This window comes from Carlito syrichta, unplaced genomic scaffold (assembly GCF_000164805.1).
Source record: "Carlito syrichta isolate Samal-C Ts95f unplaced genomic scaffold, Tarsius_syrichta-2.0.1 Scaffold313344, whole genome shotgun sequence".
Classification (NCBI taxonomy): domain Eukaryota; kingdom Metazoa; phylum Chordata; class Mammalia; order Primates; family Tarsiidae; genus Carlito; species Carlito syrichta.
In genome coordinates this window covers 652,093-666,209 of record NW_007257440.1, presented here as the reverse complement: position 1 = coordinate 666,209, position 14,117 = coordinate 652,093, and the positions used below count along the sequence as shown (strand labels likewise).

Sequence of the window (14,117 nt, the reverse complement as noted above, 5' to 3'; positions counted from 1 at the left end):
AAGGAGCCAGGGCTGCCCCATGTGTGCCCAGGGTGGGCTCAGGCATCTATGCCTCACAGCTCCTGCCAGTGATTGGACTTCTGGAGCCAAGAGTGCAAGGAGAGCAAGCTGACTTCCTCAAGAAAGAAGATGGGATAGTGCTGCGGGGGTGCACCCCCACGGTCCATGTGGAGCCATGCATCACCTTTGCCACAGCTCCAAGTGTCCCAGACACTGCCGAGGGGTGTGTGCATGGGTGCTGTGAGGCCCGGGTGTGAGCCCTTGAAGGGTGCTGAGTGTAGGTGGCTTTGAAGGCAGCATGCTCACATCTAGGGCCTGAATGGACGCTTAGAACCCTCCCCTGGGGCCTGCTCCCTGCATAGCCGCACCAGGCCACAGGTGCCCTAGGCTGGGCCGGCGCATGTTGCTATCTCGAGCAGGTCGCTGCTAGAATACACGAGTCTTCCCTGCCCTTTGTCACTCAGTAGCACGTAGCCATCAAATGAACTAGCATCCTAGCAGGCCCCAAGGAAATTCAAAAACATACACAAAGTATACATTGGCTTACAGGAAGGAAGGGCCCTGGACACCCAGCTCAGCCTCAGATTCCCACACCGACATCTGTCCCAGGGGACAAACCCCAGCCTCCCCCAGGCAGTGCGTCTGTGTGAAGCCATTTTCTTTGTGATTCCGTCTGAGTGGGGAAACTGGGGTGTGGGCTGCCCACCCATCAGGGCGCCACTTGTAGCGGGACTGGGTGCCAGCCGCTCACAAGACCCCTCCTTCCCCCCAGCCTTCTCCTGAGATGGGGCCCCTAAGAAAACACCAGCAGCACTTGCCCCGGCATCTTCCCACTCACCAGGATGGTGGACCGCTCCGGGCAGCTCATCCCTCTAGGTCCCTCCGTGCTTCTCATGTCTGACCTGGCTGTGGGAGCAGCCTGTCCGCCTCCCGCAGAGGCTGCTGTGGCTGTGGCTTATCCGGAGGGAACAGCCTGGAATGTGAGAGGATGGCCCAGTGAGGATCCTCTCCAGGCTGTGGGGGTGCTGCCTATGTGCTTGTGAGTGGGTATGTGTGTGCTTTTGGGTGTGTGTACTTGTGAGAGTATGTGCTCATGAGAGTGTGTCTGTGCTTGTGGGTGTTCTTGTGAGTTCTCTGAGAGAGTGTGTGTGTGCTTGTGAGAGTGCATTTGTGTGTGTGCTTGTGTGTGTGCTCATGAGAGTGAGTGCTCTGAGAGCACGTCTGTGAGTGTGTGTGCTTGTCAGTATGTGCTCGTGAGAGTACATCTGTGTGTGTGTGCATGTTCATGAGAGTGTGTTTGTGCTTGAGAGTGTGTTTGCTCGTGAGAGCGCATCTGTGTGTGTGCTTGTGAGAGTGCTTGTGAGTGTGTCAGTGTGCTCTGAGAGTGTGTCTGTGTATGTGCTTGTGAGAGTATGTCTGTGCTTGTGTGTGTGCTTGTTTGAGCACATCTATCCTGCCGTGGTCATCTTGGAATGAGAAGTAGAACATGGTAGAGGAGAGAAGATGCACTAAGTGCACATGTTTCCTTGGCTTTGTCACTTCTCAGTAGTCACACTGTGTTGCTGGTGTAAAAGGGTGCCGTTGTCTGAGGGCTGGGGCCCAGTGTCCCCATTCGAAGATGCAGGCTGGTCAGGGCCTGTGGGGGCTCTCAGGAGGGCAGGCTCATGGTGAACAGTGGATGGCCTCAGAATGAGTCGCCAGAGTCTCCTGCCCAACCCTGCCTGGAGGTCTGGCTGTGAGTGCAGTGCCCAGGGGCAATGCCAACCAGTCAACTCAGTCATGCCAAGACCAGCGATCTACCAAGGAGTTGAGGGTGGAAAGCTGAGGTCAGCGTCAGGAAGGACAGAACACACTGGCAACACTTAAGAGGCTGAAATAACTTCTGCTAGTCTGTGTCTGTGCTCTGTAGAGTGGCCCAGTCGGCTGCTGTGTTCCTTCAGATGCAGGAAACTCACCATGCAGTGAGGGCCATGGTAGTACTGGGCATAGAGGAGCTGTCTTGCCTGTCCCACTCAGGAGCTTGCTCTGCAGAAACTGTCCCTGGGACCCTCCATCCAGCAGGCGTCTAGAATGGGTCATTCTCTCCTGGAAAGGCAGGCCCTGCTCCAGGTTCCAGGGTTGAGTGAGGGTCTGACCTCACCCCCCCCACCTTCTGGCTGCTGGAGGGAGGCCACCTGGGTCTGTGGGCTCCTCCTCAGCTAAGAGCCAGTGGCCGTCTGTGACTAGGTTGTGTGTGCATGTGCGGTAAAGTGGAGCCAGTGTTTGTTGGGCAGACAGATGGACAGAGCGGGGGGAGTGAAGCCGGAGACTGGGACCCCACATGAGACCAGTCTCTCTCCACGGGACCCTGTCTCCCACCTCCCTCACCTTCGGGGTCCAGAGAGTCTTTGCGACGCGGGAATGGCCTCTCGCTCTGGAAACCCCTGCCATGGGACTCGAGATACCTGTCTCTTGCCGCCTTTCCTTCCAGATGATGGGCAGGCGGTGCCTGGTCTCGTCTGTGGTCTTGTGTGTGGGCGGAGGCCCCTCCTGCACATCCCCCTTGGCGGCTGTGCACACCGATGGATGCCAAGGGAGGAGGGCCAGTGGGGCCCAAGGTACTGGGCATGAAGCTCGCAGAGCCCCTCTTCTCTGCCCGCAGTGAGGCTGTCTGGGAGAACATGGCACGCATGTGCGTGAAGACCCGGCGACTGGACGTGGCCAAGGTGTGCCTGGGGAACATGGGCCATGCCCGTGGGGCCCGAGCACTGCGTGAGGCAGAGAAGGAGCCAGAACTGGAGGCCAGAGTGGCTATGCTGGCCATACAGCTGGGCATGCTGGTGAGTCAGCGCCACCCTCAGGGAGGGACAGACTGATGGATGACGCCTCCACTGCAGGACAGAGGCAGGGAGGCCCTCACTCCTGTCATGGCTGGGGCTCCCTTGGGGATGAGGGGGTCCGTCCACTGCCCTGAGCCCGAAGCGCAGAGGGCAGAGGGGTGCCAGTGAGGCCCCTTCTCAACTGGGCTCTGGTGGCCCCAGGAGAGCTAGGGAGGCAGGCAGGCCAGGACCAGGAGGCTGCAGAGTTGCTCAGGCCTGCTGGGGGCTTCGAGGGGAAGTGGCAGTGTGCCCATCGGGCCACTTGGTGGCATGGAGCAGTGCCAAGAAGGCCTCCTTGTGGGCAGGGGTGAGCACAAGACTTCTGTGGGGCCCTGCAGGGGGCCACCTCTCCGTGACCGTGCATTGGTCTCACTCTCGGGCCATGGGCAGGAACATTGCGTGGGTGTGTGGCGTGCTGTCTTGGCCATGTCACCCTGTGTGTCATAAGTTTCCCAGTACAGGAGGTCTCAATGGGTCATGGCACCTGTCGGCTTCCTGCCTGGAATGGGCTATACCTGAAGTGTCAGTGTGGAGGCTGTGAGTGTGAAGATGCCTGCCCTGCTTTATTCTCCAGGAGGACGCTGAGCAACTGTACACAAAGTGCAAGCGCTATGACCTTCTGAACAAGTTCTACCAGGCCTCAGGCCAGTGGCAGAAAGCCCTGGAGGCGGCCGAGTTCCATGACCGTGTGCACCTGCGCACCACCTACCACAGCTATGCCAGGCACCTGGAGGCTAACGCTGACTGCAACCTGGCCCTCAATTAGTGAGTGAAGGGCCTGGATGGGGGCCATGGGACACGAGGCCTCTTCCTGACTCTCCAGGACGGGCCACGCGGCCTCGGGCCTCTCTGTCTGTGCTATGGAGAGGTTCTCAGAGGAAGAGTCTGAGTCAGGGTGGGCGGGGTGGGAAGCTTCCTGGGGCCTCGGGCGCCCCCTTTACAGGCTGGCCTGCTTTGGCTTTTGAGGCAAGTTAAAGAGAGATGTCTGTGGCGTCTTCCTTGCTAGTTACTGTAGCATAAGTTGGGCTTGGTGCCTCCTTGAGGACAAACAACCACAGTGTCACCTTTTCCAGAGGAGGAGTGGCTCTCAGATCTATCCCATGGTCTGGATATCCAACCTGCCTCCTGGGACCCCACAGTGCAGAATGCTCCTGCGGCCCCCACCGGGGCAAGCATGGGCCCCACAGAGCTGCAGACTGGGAGCCTACCCCAGGCAGGCCGCCATTCTGGCTTGTCCCTGCGACACTGCCTGTTGGCCTGTTGGGTTATCATGAGGCTGAGATGGGAGGGAGTGAGGCCCTCTTGTCTCCTCCACAGCTACGAGAAGTCAGACACCCACCGCTTCGAGGTGCCCAGGATGCTCTCCGAGGACCTGCAGTCCCTGGAGTGCTACATCACTAACATGAAGGACAGGCAAGTGTCCTGGCTGGGGCAGGTTGGGGTGGCACTCTCATCGTGGAGGTTGCCTGGGCAGCCCTTGCTTCTGGAGCCTCAGTGTAAGCGTGAGCAGCATCCTTAGCGCTGGTGCCCGCGTACTGAGTGGGGCTTGCTCTTTAGATAAGATCCCTTCAGACCCCAGGGACCTCACTCTTGGCCCTGTCCATTTGCAGGTCACGTGACATGCTCGTGCTCTGGGGGTGGTGTGGGAGGCAAGGAGTGGGGGTTATTCCGGGCGGAAGGGCCCAGATGGGGAACCCATGGCTCCCGGGACTGCCCCATAGGACCCTGTGGCGATGGTGGGCCCAGTACCTAGAGAGTCAGAGCAAGATGGATGCCGCGCTGAGCTACTATGAGCTGGCCCAGGACCACTTCTCCTTGGTTCGCATTTACTGCTTCCAGGGCAACATTCAAAAGGTACGAGCCTCCTGGTGGGAGTCAGCAGGCAGGTGGGCGCTAGGTAACTCGGTTGCTCTGGCTGTTTTTCTAGGCTGCTGAAATAGCCAACGAGACCGGGAACTTGGCGGCATCATACCACCTCGCCCGCCAGTACGAGAGCCAGGAGGAGGTGAGGCAGGCAGTACACTTCTACACGCGGGCACAGGCCTTCAAGAATGCCATCCGCCTGTGCAAGGTAATCCGGGCATGAGTAACCCAGCACTGCCACTCGCTAGCTGAAGTGGGGCTTTGCAAGAATCTGTTAAGGGAGTTTCAGACAGAAAAATGGGGAGAATCGTGTCAGAATTATGTTAGAGAATCATGACACTCACTCTGCCTGGCCGCCTGGCTCTGCCCCTCCGCCCATCCCTCGCTTCTTCTGTCTGATGCTGGTAGAGTACTGACTTGTTGCTGTGTGTTTCCCAGCACCTGGGCCTCCTGAGCAGGTGGCGGCTGCCTCAGGCCTGCATCCTTGCACATTGGCAGACCCTGCACAGAATGCCGATGGCCATTCTGCTCCACTGAAATGTCCGGGCTCAGGGGCTCACTCCTGTAAACATTCCCTAGGTCAGGTGTTCCTCATAGTGCTCTGTAAAATGGCACAGAAGGCATCTGATGATCCTGGGACACACACAGACCCAGGAAGACATCAGCACCTTAAAAACCATAACCACAGCCGGGCTCGGTGGCTCAGCCTGTAATCCCGCGCTTTGGGAGGCTGAGGTGAGTGGGTTGCCTGAGCCCGCGGGTTTAAGACCCGCCTGGGCAACTTGGCGAGACCTCATCTCTACAATAAGTCAAAAAATCAGCTGGGTGTGGTAGCATGCGCCTGTATTTCCGGCTACTCAGAAGGCTGAGGCGGAAGGATCGCTGGAGCCCAGCAGGTCGAGGCTGCAGTGGCTGAGAGCTGCCACTGCACTCCAGTCTGGGTGACAGAGTGAGACTCCAACTCAAAAAAAAAAACCACAACCACAAAGATCACCAAGTAACATATTGCATGAAGGGAGGTGGGGTCACACTCGGCGAGTATGGCTGAGCTAGGCGGGAACTGCCCACCTCCCTCCCTCCCTCCCTGCAGGAGAACGGCCTGGATGATCAACTCATGAACTTGGCCCTGCTGAGCTCCCCAGAGGACATGATCGAGGCAGCCCGATACTATGAGGAGAAGGGTGAACAGATGGACAGGGCAGTCATGCTGTACCACAAGGTAAGGGGCGACCCCCACAGGAGACCTCTGGAGGGTACAGGCACAAGGCTCCTGTGGAGACCCGGGACACTTGCCCATGCCAGGCCCCTGTTCTCAGGACCCTGGGGCTTGGCTGCTGTTTAGAGCCCACTGCATCCACAGGCCGGCCACTTCTCCAAGGCCCTGGAGCTGGCTTTTACCACCCAGCAGTTTGTGGCCCTACAACTCATAGCAGAGGACCTGGATGAGAAGTCGGACCCTGCCCTCCTGGCCCGCTGCTCTGATTTCTTCATCGAGCACAGTCAGTACGAAAAGGCAGTAGAGCTGTTGCTGGTCGCCAAGAAGGTATAGGGTCCGTGGGCCAGGGTCAGTGGGTTTGCTCTGTGAAGGTGCCGCTGGTCACCTTGAAGGCACAGGGTCGGTGGGTAGGCTCGGTGGAGTTGCTGCTAGCCGCCAAGAAGGCACAGGGTCAGTGGGCCAGGCTCGCTCAGGTACTATGACTCAGGCCACCTTTCCACAGGGGTCACAGGAGTGGCTTCACAGCTCTCTCTCTTATGATTTCTCAAGAAAGGCCATGGCTGTATCCTGCTCTGGAGGCGAGGGGCCCTGAAGGCAAGCTCCCCGTGCTCAGCACACTGAGATCTCTACTGCAAGCATAGCCTTGCCGCTCACTTTGTGGGTGTCACCAAGTTATAAGCAGAGAGTTGCGCCCACCTTCTTGTGTGTGTGTGAACACAGAACATAAAATGGACCGTCTCAGCCATTTTTTAAGTTCAGTAGTGTTAAGTATTTTCACATTATTATTCAACAAATCTCCAGAACTTTTTCCTCTTCCCTAATTGAAGCTCGGTGCCCATGAAGCACAAGCTGCCCGCCCCTCCTTTCCAGCCCGGCCCCCATCGTTCCACTTCCTGTCTCTCTAAATTTGACTTTTGCTGGTGCTTCACGTAAGTGGGATCAGACAGCTTGTGTGTGGTTGCCTGACTTATTAGCACTGTGTTCTCAGGGTTCATCCATGGTGCGGCAGGTGTCTGCGCCTGGTCCTTTTGAGACTGAGTAGTATTTCATTGTGTACATAGCTCATGTTCTATCTGTTCGTCATGGATGGACATTCGGTTGTTTCCTTTTGGCTATTGGGGTGAATGATGCTGCTGTGAATGGTACCCAGGTGCCTCTTCAAGTTGTTGCCTTCGGTTCATCTGGGTGTCCACCCAGAGGTAGAATTCTTGGGTCACGTGGAAATGCTACATCTCGTCTTTTGGGGAATTGCCAGACTGTTTTCCACAGTGGCTGTGTCATTTCACATTCCCACGAGCAGTGGGTGAGGGTTCCAACCTCCACATCCTCACCAACACTCACTGTTTTCTGGTTTTTTGCTCATAGTCAGTCTGATGGGTGTGTACACGCATCTTCTATTTTTCATCTTCAGTTGTCCTCTCGTGCCTCTAAAGCCAGCCCTGTTTGTAGGACGCCCTCCCCTAAACCGAGAAGGCAGTTTCCGTGTGCTCTGCCAGACTATGCAGTCGGAGCGGAGCTGGGTCTTCTAAGTAGAAAACTTGTCCTTGATAGAGGAGCCTAATGAAGGAGTAGAAAATTGTTGACCAAGCAAAATGAGTCTGTCCACATTGAAACATCTTTCTTCCTATAGCCAGAATTATGTATACAGTTTCTTTTTTTTTTTTTTTTTGAGTTGGACTCTCACTCTGTCGCCCAGACTGGAGTGCAGTGGCCGCTCCCGGCCACCGCAGCCTCAACCTTTTGGGCTCCGGCGATCCTTCCACCTCAGCCTTCTGAGTAGCCGGAATTACAGGCATGCGCTACCACACCCGGCTGATTTTTTTTGTTTTATTTATTGTAGAGATGAGGTCTCGCCAAGTTGCCCAGGCGGGTCTCGAACCCGCGGGCTCAGGCAATCCACTCACCTCAGCCTCCCAAGGTGCGGGATTACAGGCTGAGCCACCGAGCCCGGCTTATATGCAGTTTCATTTCTTGCTTCTGAGCAATGAGAGAATTCTGGAACACTGCATTCTTGCTTGGCAAGAACTGACAGGTGCACACAAAGATCCACCCCAAGGTTGTCTACAGACATAACCAGACCTCAGGAGAGTTCCAGGTTTTCTCTGGATACCTTGATTCTAGTTTCACAGTAGAAACCAGATAAGCCAGGAGAAATCAGGAAAAGCAGGCTAATAAGGGTGACAGATCATCCCAGAGAATACAGGATACTACATAAAATCTGGCCCATAGATTGGGGGATATTGGGGGTCCAGAAGCAGAGTCACGCACGTTTAGTGTGTGATAAAGGGGTGCTGTGCGGCCTTTGGGGACATGGGCCGCTTTGCAGAGGGGCTGGAGCAGCCAGTAGCCATTTGGGAAAAATGGAATGAAATCCCTCTTTACCCTACATCAGATAAAATTCCAGATAGGCCAAGATTTCAGCATAACAGCAAAACAGCAGCAGCTGCCCTGTGTGATGTCCTGTTATACAATCTTGAGGAGGAAAGACTTTTGCTAGGTATGATTTAATACCCAGAAGCCATAATGGAGAAGACAGATTGATCCAGACAATACACATTTGAAAATACCTCATGGACTGGGTGCAGGGGCTCATGCCTGAAATCCCAGCACTTTGCAGGGCCGAGGTGACAGGATTGCCTGGGCCCAGGAGTTCAAGACCAGCCTGGGCAACATAGTAAGACACCACCTCTCAAAAGAAAAGAAAAAATTAGCCAGGTATGGTGGCAGCTACTCATGAGGCTGAGGTGGAAGGATTGCTAGAACCCAGCAGGTAGAGGCTGCAGTAGCCATGATCATGCCACTGCACTTCACAGTCTGGTTGACAAAGTAAGACTCTGACTCAAAAAAAAAACCAAAAAAAAAAAAATCATGAAAAAAATACCATAAACAAAGCAAAGTAAAATGGGAAAAAAAAATTTTTTTAACCTATATCCCCAAAGGCTAATTTTCTTAAAATGTATCAAATTCCTATAAACCACTTTTTTTTTCATCTAAAAAGCCAGCCCTGTTCTTAGGACGCCCTCCCTCAACCAGCAATTCAAAGGAAAGGGAAAAGAATAAATTTATTAAAAAGGAAATACAGATGGTTCCTGAATATAAACTGCTTAGCCTTATTCGTAATAGAAATACAAATCAAAACTCATAGAGATGCTGTTTTTTACTGGCCTAGCAAAGGTGAAAAGGCAAGAAAACCATCTCCATTGTCATGGGAAGCAGATACACTCAGGCACTGTGGGCAGGAGCACAGCAGGCTGCACTATCACAGTGTACTTATCACTGGTCCCAGCAGTGCCTTTTCCGAGGAGTTCATCCTAACCACACATGTGAGTGACATGTGCATGGGGTGAGCAGCGGGCTCTGGAAGAGCCAGGACAGCAGCCCTTGTGTTCGTGGGCAGAAGGGGTTGAATCATCAGGGGCTCCTCAGCATGGTGGAATGCTGTGTGGCAGTCAAAAAGCACGCACACACAGATGGGCTGACCTCCAAGACACAATTCTCTTTTTCCTATTCTTAAGTGAAGAATATATTTTTCTTAAAATTTTAAGAAAGTTAAACAACTTATAACGAATTCCAGAAGGAAATTAATTCCCGATTTTTTTCTCCCACAACACAATATTCTGAGCTCTGCGTTCCCTTTGTTACATTCTGGAATGTTAATAGCATGAGAGAAAGTAACGTGAATGAGTCTTGTGCTGTAGGTTGGTGGGTGTGGAACGTCCTCCCCTGCACGTCCACCTCAGCCAGAGACCATGCCGAGCCATGGGGCGTGCTTTCCTCTGAAGGGGTGGCAGACGCGAGGGACACACTTTGGCCCTCGCCCTCTCAGCAGCCCCTTCTTGGTTTCCATGGCAACTTTGCAGTATCACGGAGCCCTGCAGCTGTGCCTGGAACAGAATATGACCATCACCGAGGAGATGGCCGAGAAGATGACTGTGCCCAAGGACTGCAAGGACCTATCTGAGGAGTCCCGGCGGGAGCTGTTAGAGCAGATCGCAAACTGCTGCATGCGCCAGGGCAGCTACCACCTCGCAACAAAGAAGTACACGCAGGCCGGGAACAAGGTGAAGGTGAGCATGGTTGTTGCTCTCGCTGCCGCCCAGCTGCGGCATTCCAGTCACTTAGGTGGTGTGCCTCCTGCACATTTTTGCATTTACCCCTGTGCTTTGCTGCAGCACGGGGCAAGCTTCTCCAACCAGGAGGAGCCAGCAGACGAGACCTCTCTCTTCCCCAGAAACCCTGAGCCTGCTTCTCCTCTGGTCCCTTGCGGAGGCTGGCCCCGCTCACCTGAGCCCTGGCTCTCTCTCTGCCTAGGCCATGAGGGCACTGCTTAAGTCCGGAGACACGGAGAAAATCGTGTTCTTCGCGGGCGTCTCCAGGCAGAAGGAAATCTACATCATGGCTGCCAACTACTTGCAGTCCCTGGACTGGCGGAAGGAGCCGGAAGTCATGAAGAACATCATCAGCTTTTACACCAAAGGGCGGGCCCTGGACCTCCTGGCTGGCTTCTATGATGCTTGTGCCCAGGTACAGATCCTCTTTGGCATTCTCAGGGGACTGAGGGAGGAGCGGGGAGCCACTGGGTCTTGATGGGTCTCATCTGTGCAGGTGGAGATTGATGAATACCAGAACTATGACAAAGCCCATGGGGCACTGACTGAGGCTTACAAGTGCCTGTCCAAGGCCAAGGCCAAGAGTCCCTTGGACCAGGAGACCAAGCTGGCACAGCTGCAGAGCAAGATGACGCTGGTGAAGAGGTTCATTCAGGCCCGCAGGTGTGTCCCCCTCAGGGGACAGTGGGGACAGGGAGATGCAGACACAAGGGCAACACAGGCAGGCCGGCCTGCAGACCCTCCCCTTGGCCCGCGGGAGGCTCCCCGGCTCCTCTGAGCCCCTTCGTTGGGAGAATGGAGGCTGGCCAGAGGAGACCCAGCTGAGCTTTCATCTCTGAGGACATTTTTAAGGGGTTTCCTGGGCAACTAGATGGGGCTTGAGGGGCATCATCGCTTAAAACACCTCCGAGCTCCTCTTAGGGAATTCCCTCAGAACCTGGGCACAATCTTGGGAGACTGTTCCGGAGACACCCAGAGACACCCAGAGAGAAACCTGGTTGGGGAGGAGAGAGAGGCAGATTTGGGGCAGGAGATCGTGTAACTGAGGGGGCCTTGGACCTGATTAGGGCGCCCTGGGGGCCTGCCGTGGGGTGGGGCTGTGGGAACCAGCAGGCTTGCCCCTCTCCACAGGCCAACTGCCAATGAGGCCTGGGCAGCACATTTTCTCAATTTTTAGGAGAGGCCAAGGATCTACATTTTTTGTGATACTTCCCAGGTTTTATCTGTTGGCAGATCTAATTCAGCTTTTCAGAGCGCGGCTGTGTGGGTCGACACATGAGAGCAGACATCTGTGGTTCAGCTTCTGCCTCAGCTATCAAAAGTGTTCTTATCTGGGGGATGTTTTTCAAAAGAAGAGTTCCAAAGCTACTCTGAACAGTGTTGTACCAATTGGGGCTCCGTGGAAGGGCTTTATCCACTAGGACGTGTGGATTCTGGAATGTCTGCATCTGGGAGACATGCTGAACCTGGGCTGTGGGGCAGGAGTGAAGAAGGGCAGCAGGTGGGGGTCAGCGATAGGGCAAGGCCTGTGGACGGAGGGGACAGGACTGTGAGGGCGGGCAGACAGCTCTCTGGGCCAGGAGGCAGAGGGTGGGCCAGGAGGCAGAGGGTGGGCCAGGAGGCAGAGGGTGGGCCAGACACCTGCCTCAAGTGCTCAAGTTGGTGCTTGGCTGGGTGGGCCCTGGTGCCTCCGTGTGTGGGGGCCTGAGACCTGTGGCTCTAGTCACCCGCCCTGGGCCAAGTCTCAGCTCTGCAGGTTCCCGGGCAGGCTTGCCCCCCTGGTCTTACCCCCCGTCACAGTCACACATGCTGTACCACGGATCCCTGCACCCGGTCACATGTGCAGCCTCTGCTCAGGCCGAGCCCTCTGCTTGGAAGGATCTCGAGTACCCTGGGCAAGGGGCGGCATGCCCCTTTCCATCCCACCCCATGCGCAGGCCCTGTGTCCCCTCTGAGTCCTACTTAGCCTAGAGGTTTCTATCCCCCTCCAGACTGTTCCCTGAAGTAGAAACTAGGGGTTAGCAATCTTTGAGCTTGTTGTCCAAAGGACCCAGCTTTTATCTGTTGGCAGATATAATTCAAGTGATCAATAAGAGTTTGCTAAATGAATTAATTTATGAACAAATTAAGGAACTAATGGATTAATTCACGGGGATTAACTTCACCAAAAATATCCTCCCATCGTTCCCAGAGCTCCTCCTGTAGGACAAGGGTTTGACCTCTGACCCTTGTGTTCAGGGGCTGGGGGCTCAGGCCTCATCTTTGCTCTCAGCAGAATATACAAGGAGGACCCCAAGGAGTCCATCAAGCAGTGTGAGCTGCTCCTGGAGGAGCCAGACCTAGACAGCACTGTCCGTGTTGGGGACGTCTACGGCTTCCTGGTAGAGCATTGCCTACAGATGGAGGACTTCCAGACGGTGAGGCCTAGGCACTGCCCACTGGGCGTGTCCATCACTGAGGCTTCTGAAACTCAAATGTTTGGGAGTTCAGATTTTGTCAGTAGTAGACTTTTTGAAGTGACAGGCATATACTGCTTATTTTTGAGAAACTGTCATTGCCAGTGGTCTTTCCTTGGTTTAATTTTTTTGTCGAGATAAGGTCTTACAGTGTTGCCCAAGATGGTCTTGAACTCCTGGGCTTAAGCAGACCGCCCACCTTGGCCTCCCAAAGTATGGGGATTACAGGTGTGAGCCACCATGCCCAGCCCTGTTCATTATTTTATATCTTTCTTTCCTCTCTATCCTTTGGATTAGATAATTTATATTGATCTATCTTCAAATTCTACTTTCTTTAGCTACCTTCAATCTACTGTTATCCTCTCTAGCACATTTTTCATTTTAGATTTTCTATTTTTCAGCTCTAGAATTTACATAGTTCTTCTTTGCTAAAATTCCCTATTGGTTGAGAACACATTTTTGTTTATCTCCTTGAGCGTCATGGTGATCCTGGCTCTTACATCTCTGCTGCTAATCCTGTGTCTTGGTCATGCAGGTCCGAGCTCCATTATTTGCCTTTTCTCTTGAATTTTTGTTTCTTCTTATGTAGTCATTTTTTAATATCATAGACTTTGTGGATAATATATTGTAGAGACTGGATTCTGTTATGCTCCTTCAAAGAGTATTAGTTTTTTGTTTGTTTTATTAGGGTGTCACCTTTGTTCAACTCAAAGTCTCAACCCCTTCAGCCATGGAGGATAGCAGTTGAGATCTCTGTTCAGCACTTTTAGCTTTAGTTGGACATCTTGACATCTGCCCCTCACCCCACCACATGCCTGGTGCAGAATCAACTAGCAATTAGGGCAGAGTGACATTCGGAATTTGGGCACCCCTCTATTCCAGCTGCAATGGTCAACAAAAATTTTGATTCTGGTTATTTAAGTCAATCAGAGTGCAGGCTTCTGTGTGCCTTTTCAATGTCCACATTGGCCCTGACCAGTGCCTGCCCTGAGCAAAAAGTTCTGCCCAGCAGGGGACTGGCCCCAACCACCCTCTTCCAGCTTCTGCCTGCGCGCAGCCGTCCTCCCGTGCCCAGTGTTGCTGTGGGGGAAGGGCTGCTCTAATGCGGGTCACGCTGCCATTGCCAGAGGCTGCGCTCCTCATTCGTGTTCAGCCGTAATTCTGCTGTAGTCAAAGAATTCCTCCTGCCTGCACTCTTCTTTGTGTCCCCAAGGACGCTTACAGACCTTGCTACAACCTGACACTGCCTGCAGTGCCTCCTCCAGTCACCAGCTGTGCTCCCTGCAGGTAGTTCTGGTGGAATACAGTACCCCAGGGTCTCTGCTCACAAACGGGACAGCGACAAATCAGTTGTTGAGACATGCTGGTGAACAGCGTCAGCCTCACAGGGCTGCAGCCTCCCGATTTCACAGGAAGGCTGTTGTCAGCGACTTCTCCAGAGGCTGAAAGGTCACGCCGTGAGACTGACTTCCTGATCCGGTTGACCATCCCCTTTTGCCCCCTACCATTTCCAATCACTGACCCTTTATGTGGTTTGGGGAAAAACAACTCAGTCTGATCCCAACAAGATTTCCTTTTTTTGGTTTTTAAGACAGTCTTGGTATGTTGTCCAGGC

General features: G+C 54.1%; 1 protein-coding gene across 1 annotated transcript in view; it reads left to right on the top strand.

Annotated features, from left to right (window-relative positions):
- The window catches only part of IFT140 (intraflagellar transport 140), an 87,096-nt gene that overhangs the window by 70,115 nt on the left and 2,864 nt on the right, over positions 1-14,117 (top strand). Inside the window, exons 18-28 of the mRNA XM_008070305.2 lie at positions 2,642-2,819; positions 3,433-3,623; positions 4,176-4,271; positions 4,580-4,712; positions 4,786-4,929; positions 5,812-5,940; positions 6,082-6,264; positions 9,798-10,004; positions 10,249-10,461; positions 10,543-10,709; positions 12,322-12,463. Of these exons, the coding sequence (XP_008068496.1) occupies positions 2,642-2,819; positions 3,433-3,623; positions 4,176-4,271; positions 4,580-4,712; positions 4,786-4,929; positions 5,812-5,940; positions 6,082-6,264; positions 9,798-10,004; positions 10,249-10,461; positions 10,543-10,709; positions 12,322-12,463 (1,783 nt within the window). The remainder of the gene's footprint in view (positions 1-2,641; positions 2,820-3,432; positions 3,624-4,175; positions 4,272-4,579; positions 4,713-4,785; positions 4,930-5,811; positions 5,941-6,081; positions 6,265-9,797; positions 10,005-10,248; positions 10,462-10,542; positions 10,710-12,321; positions 12,464-14,117) is intronic.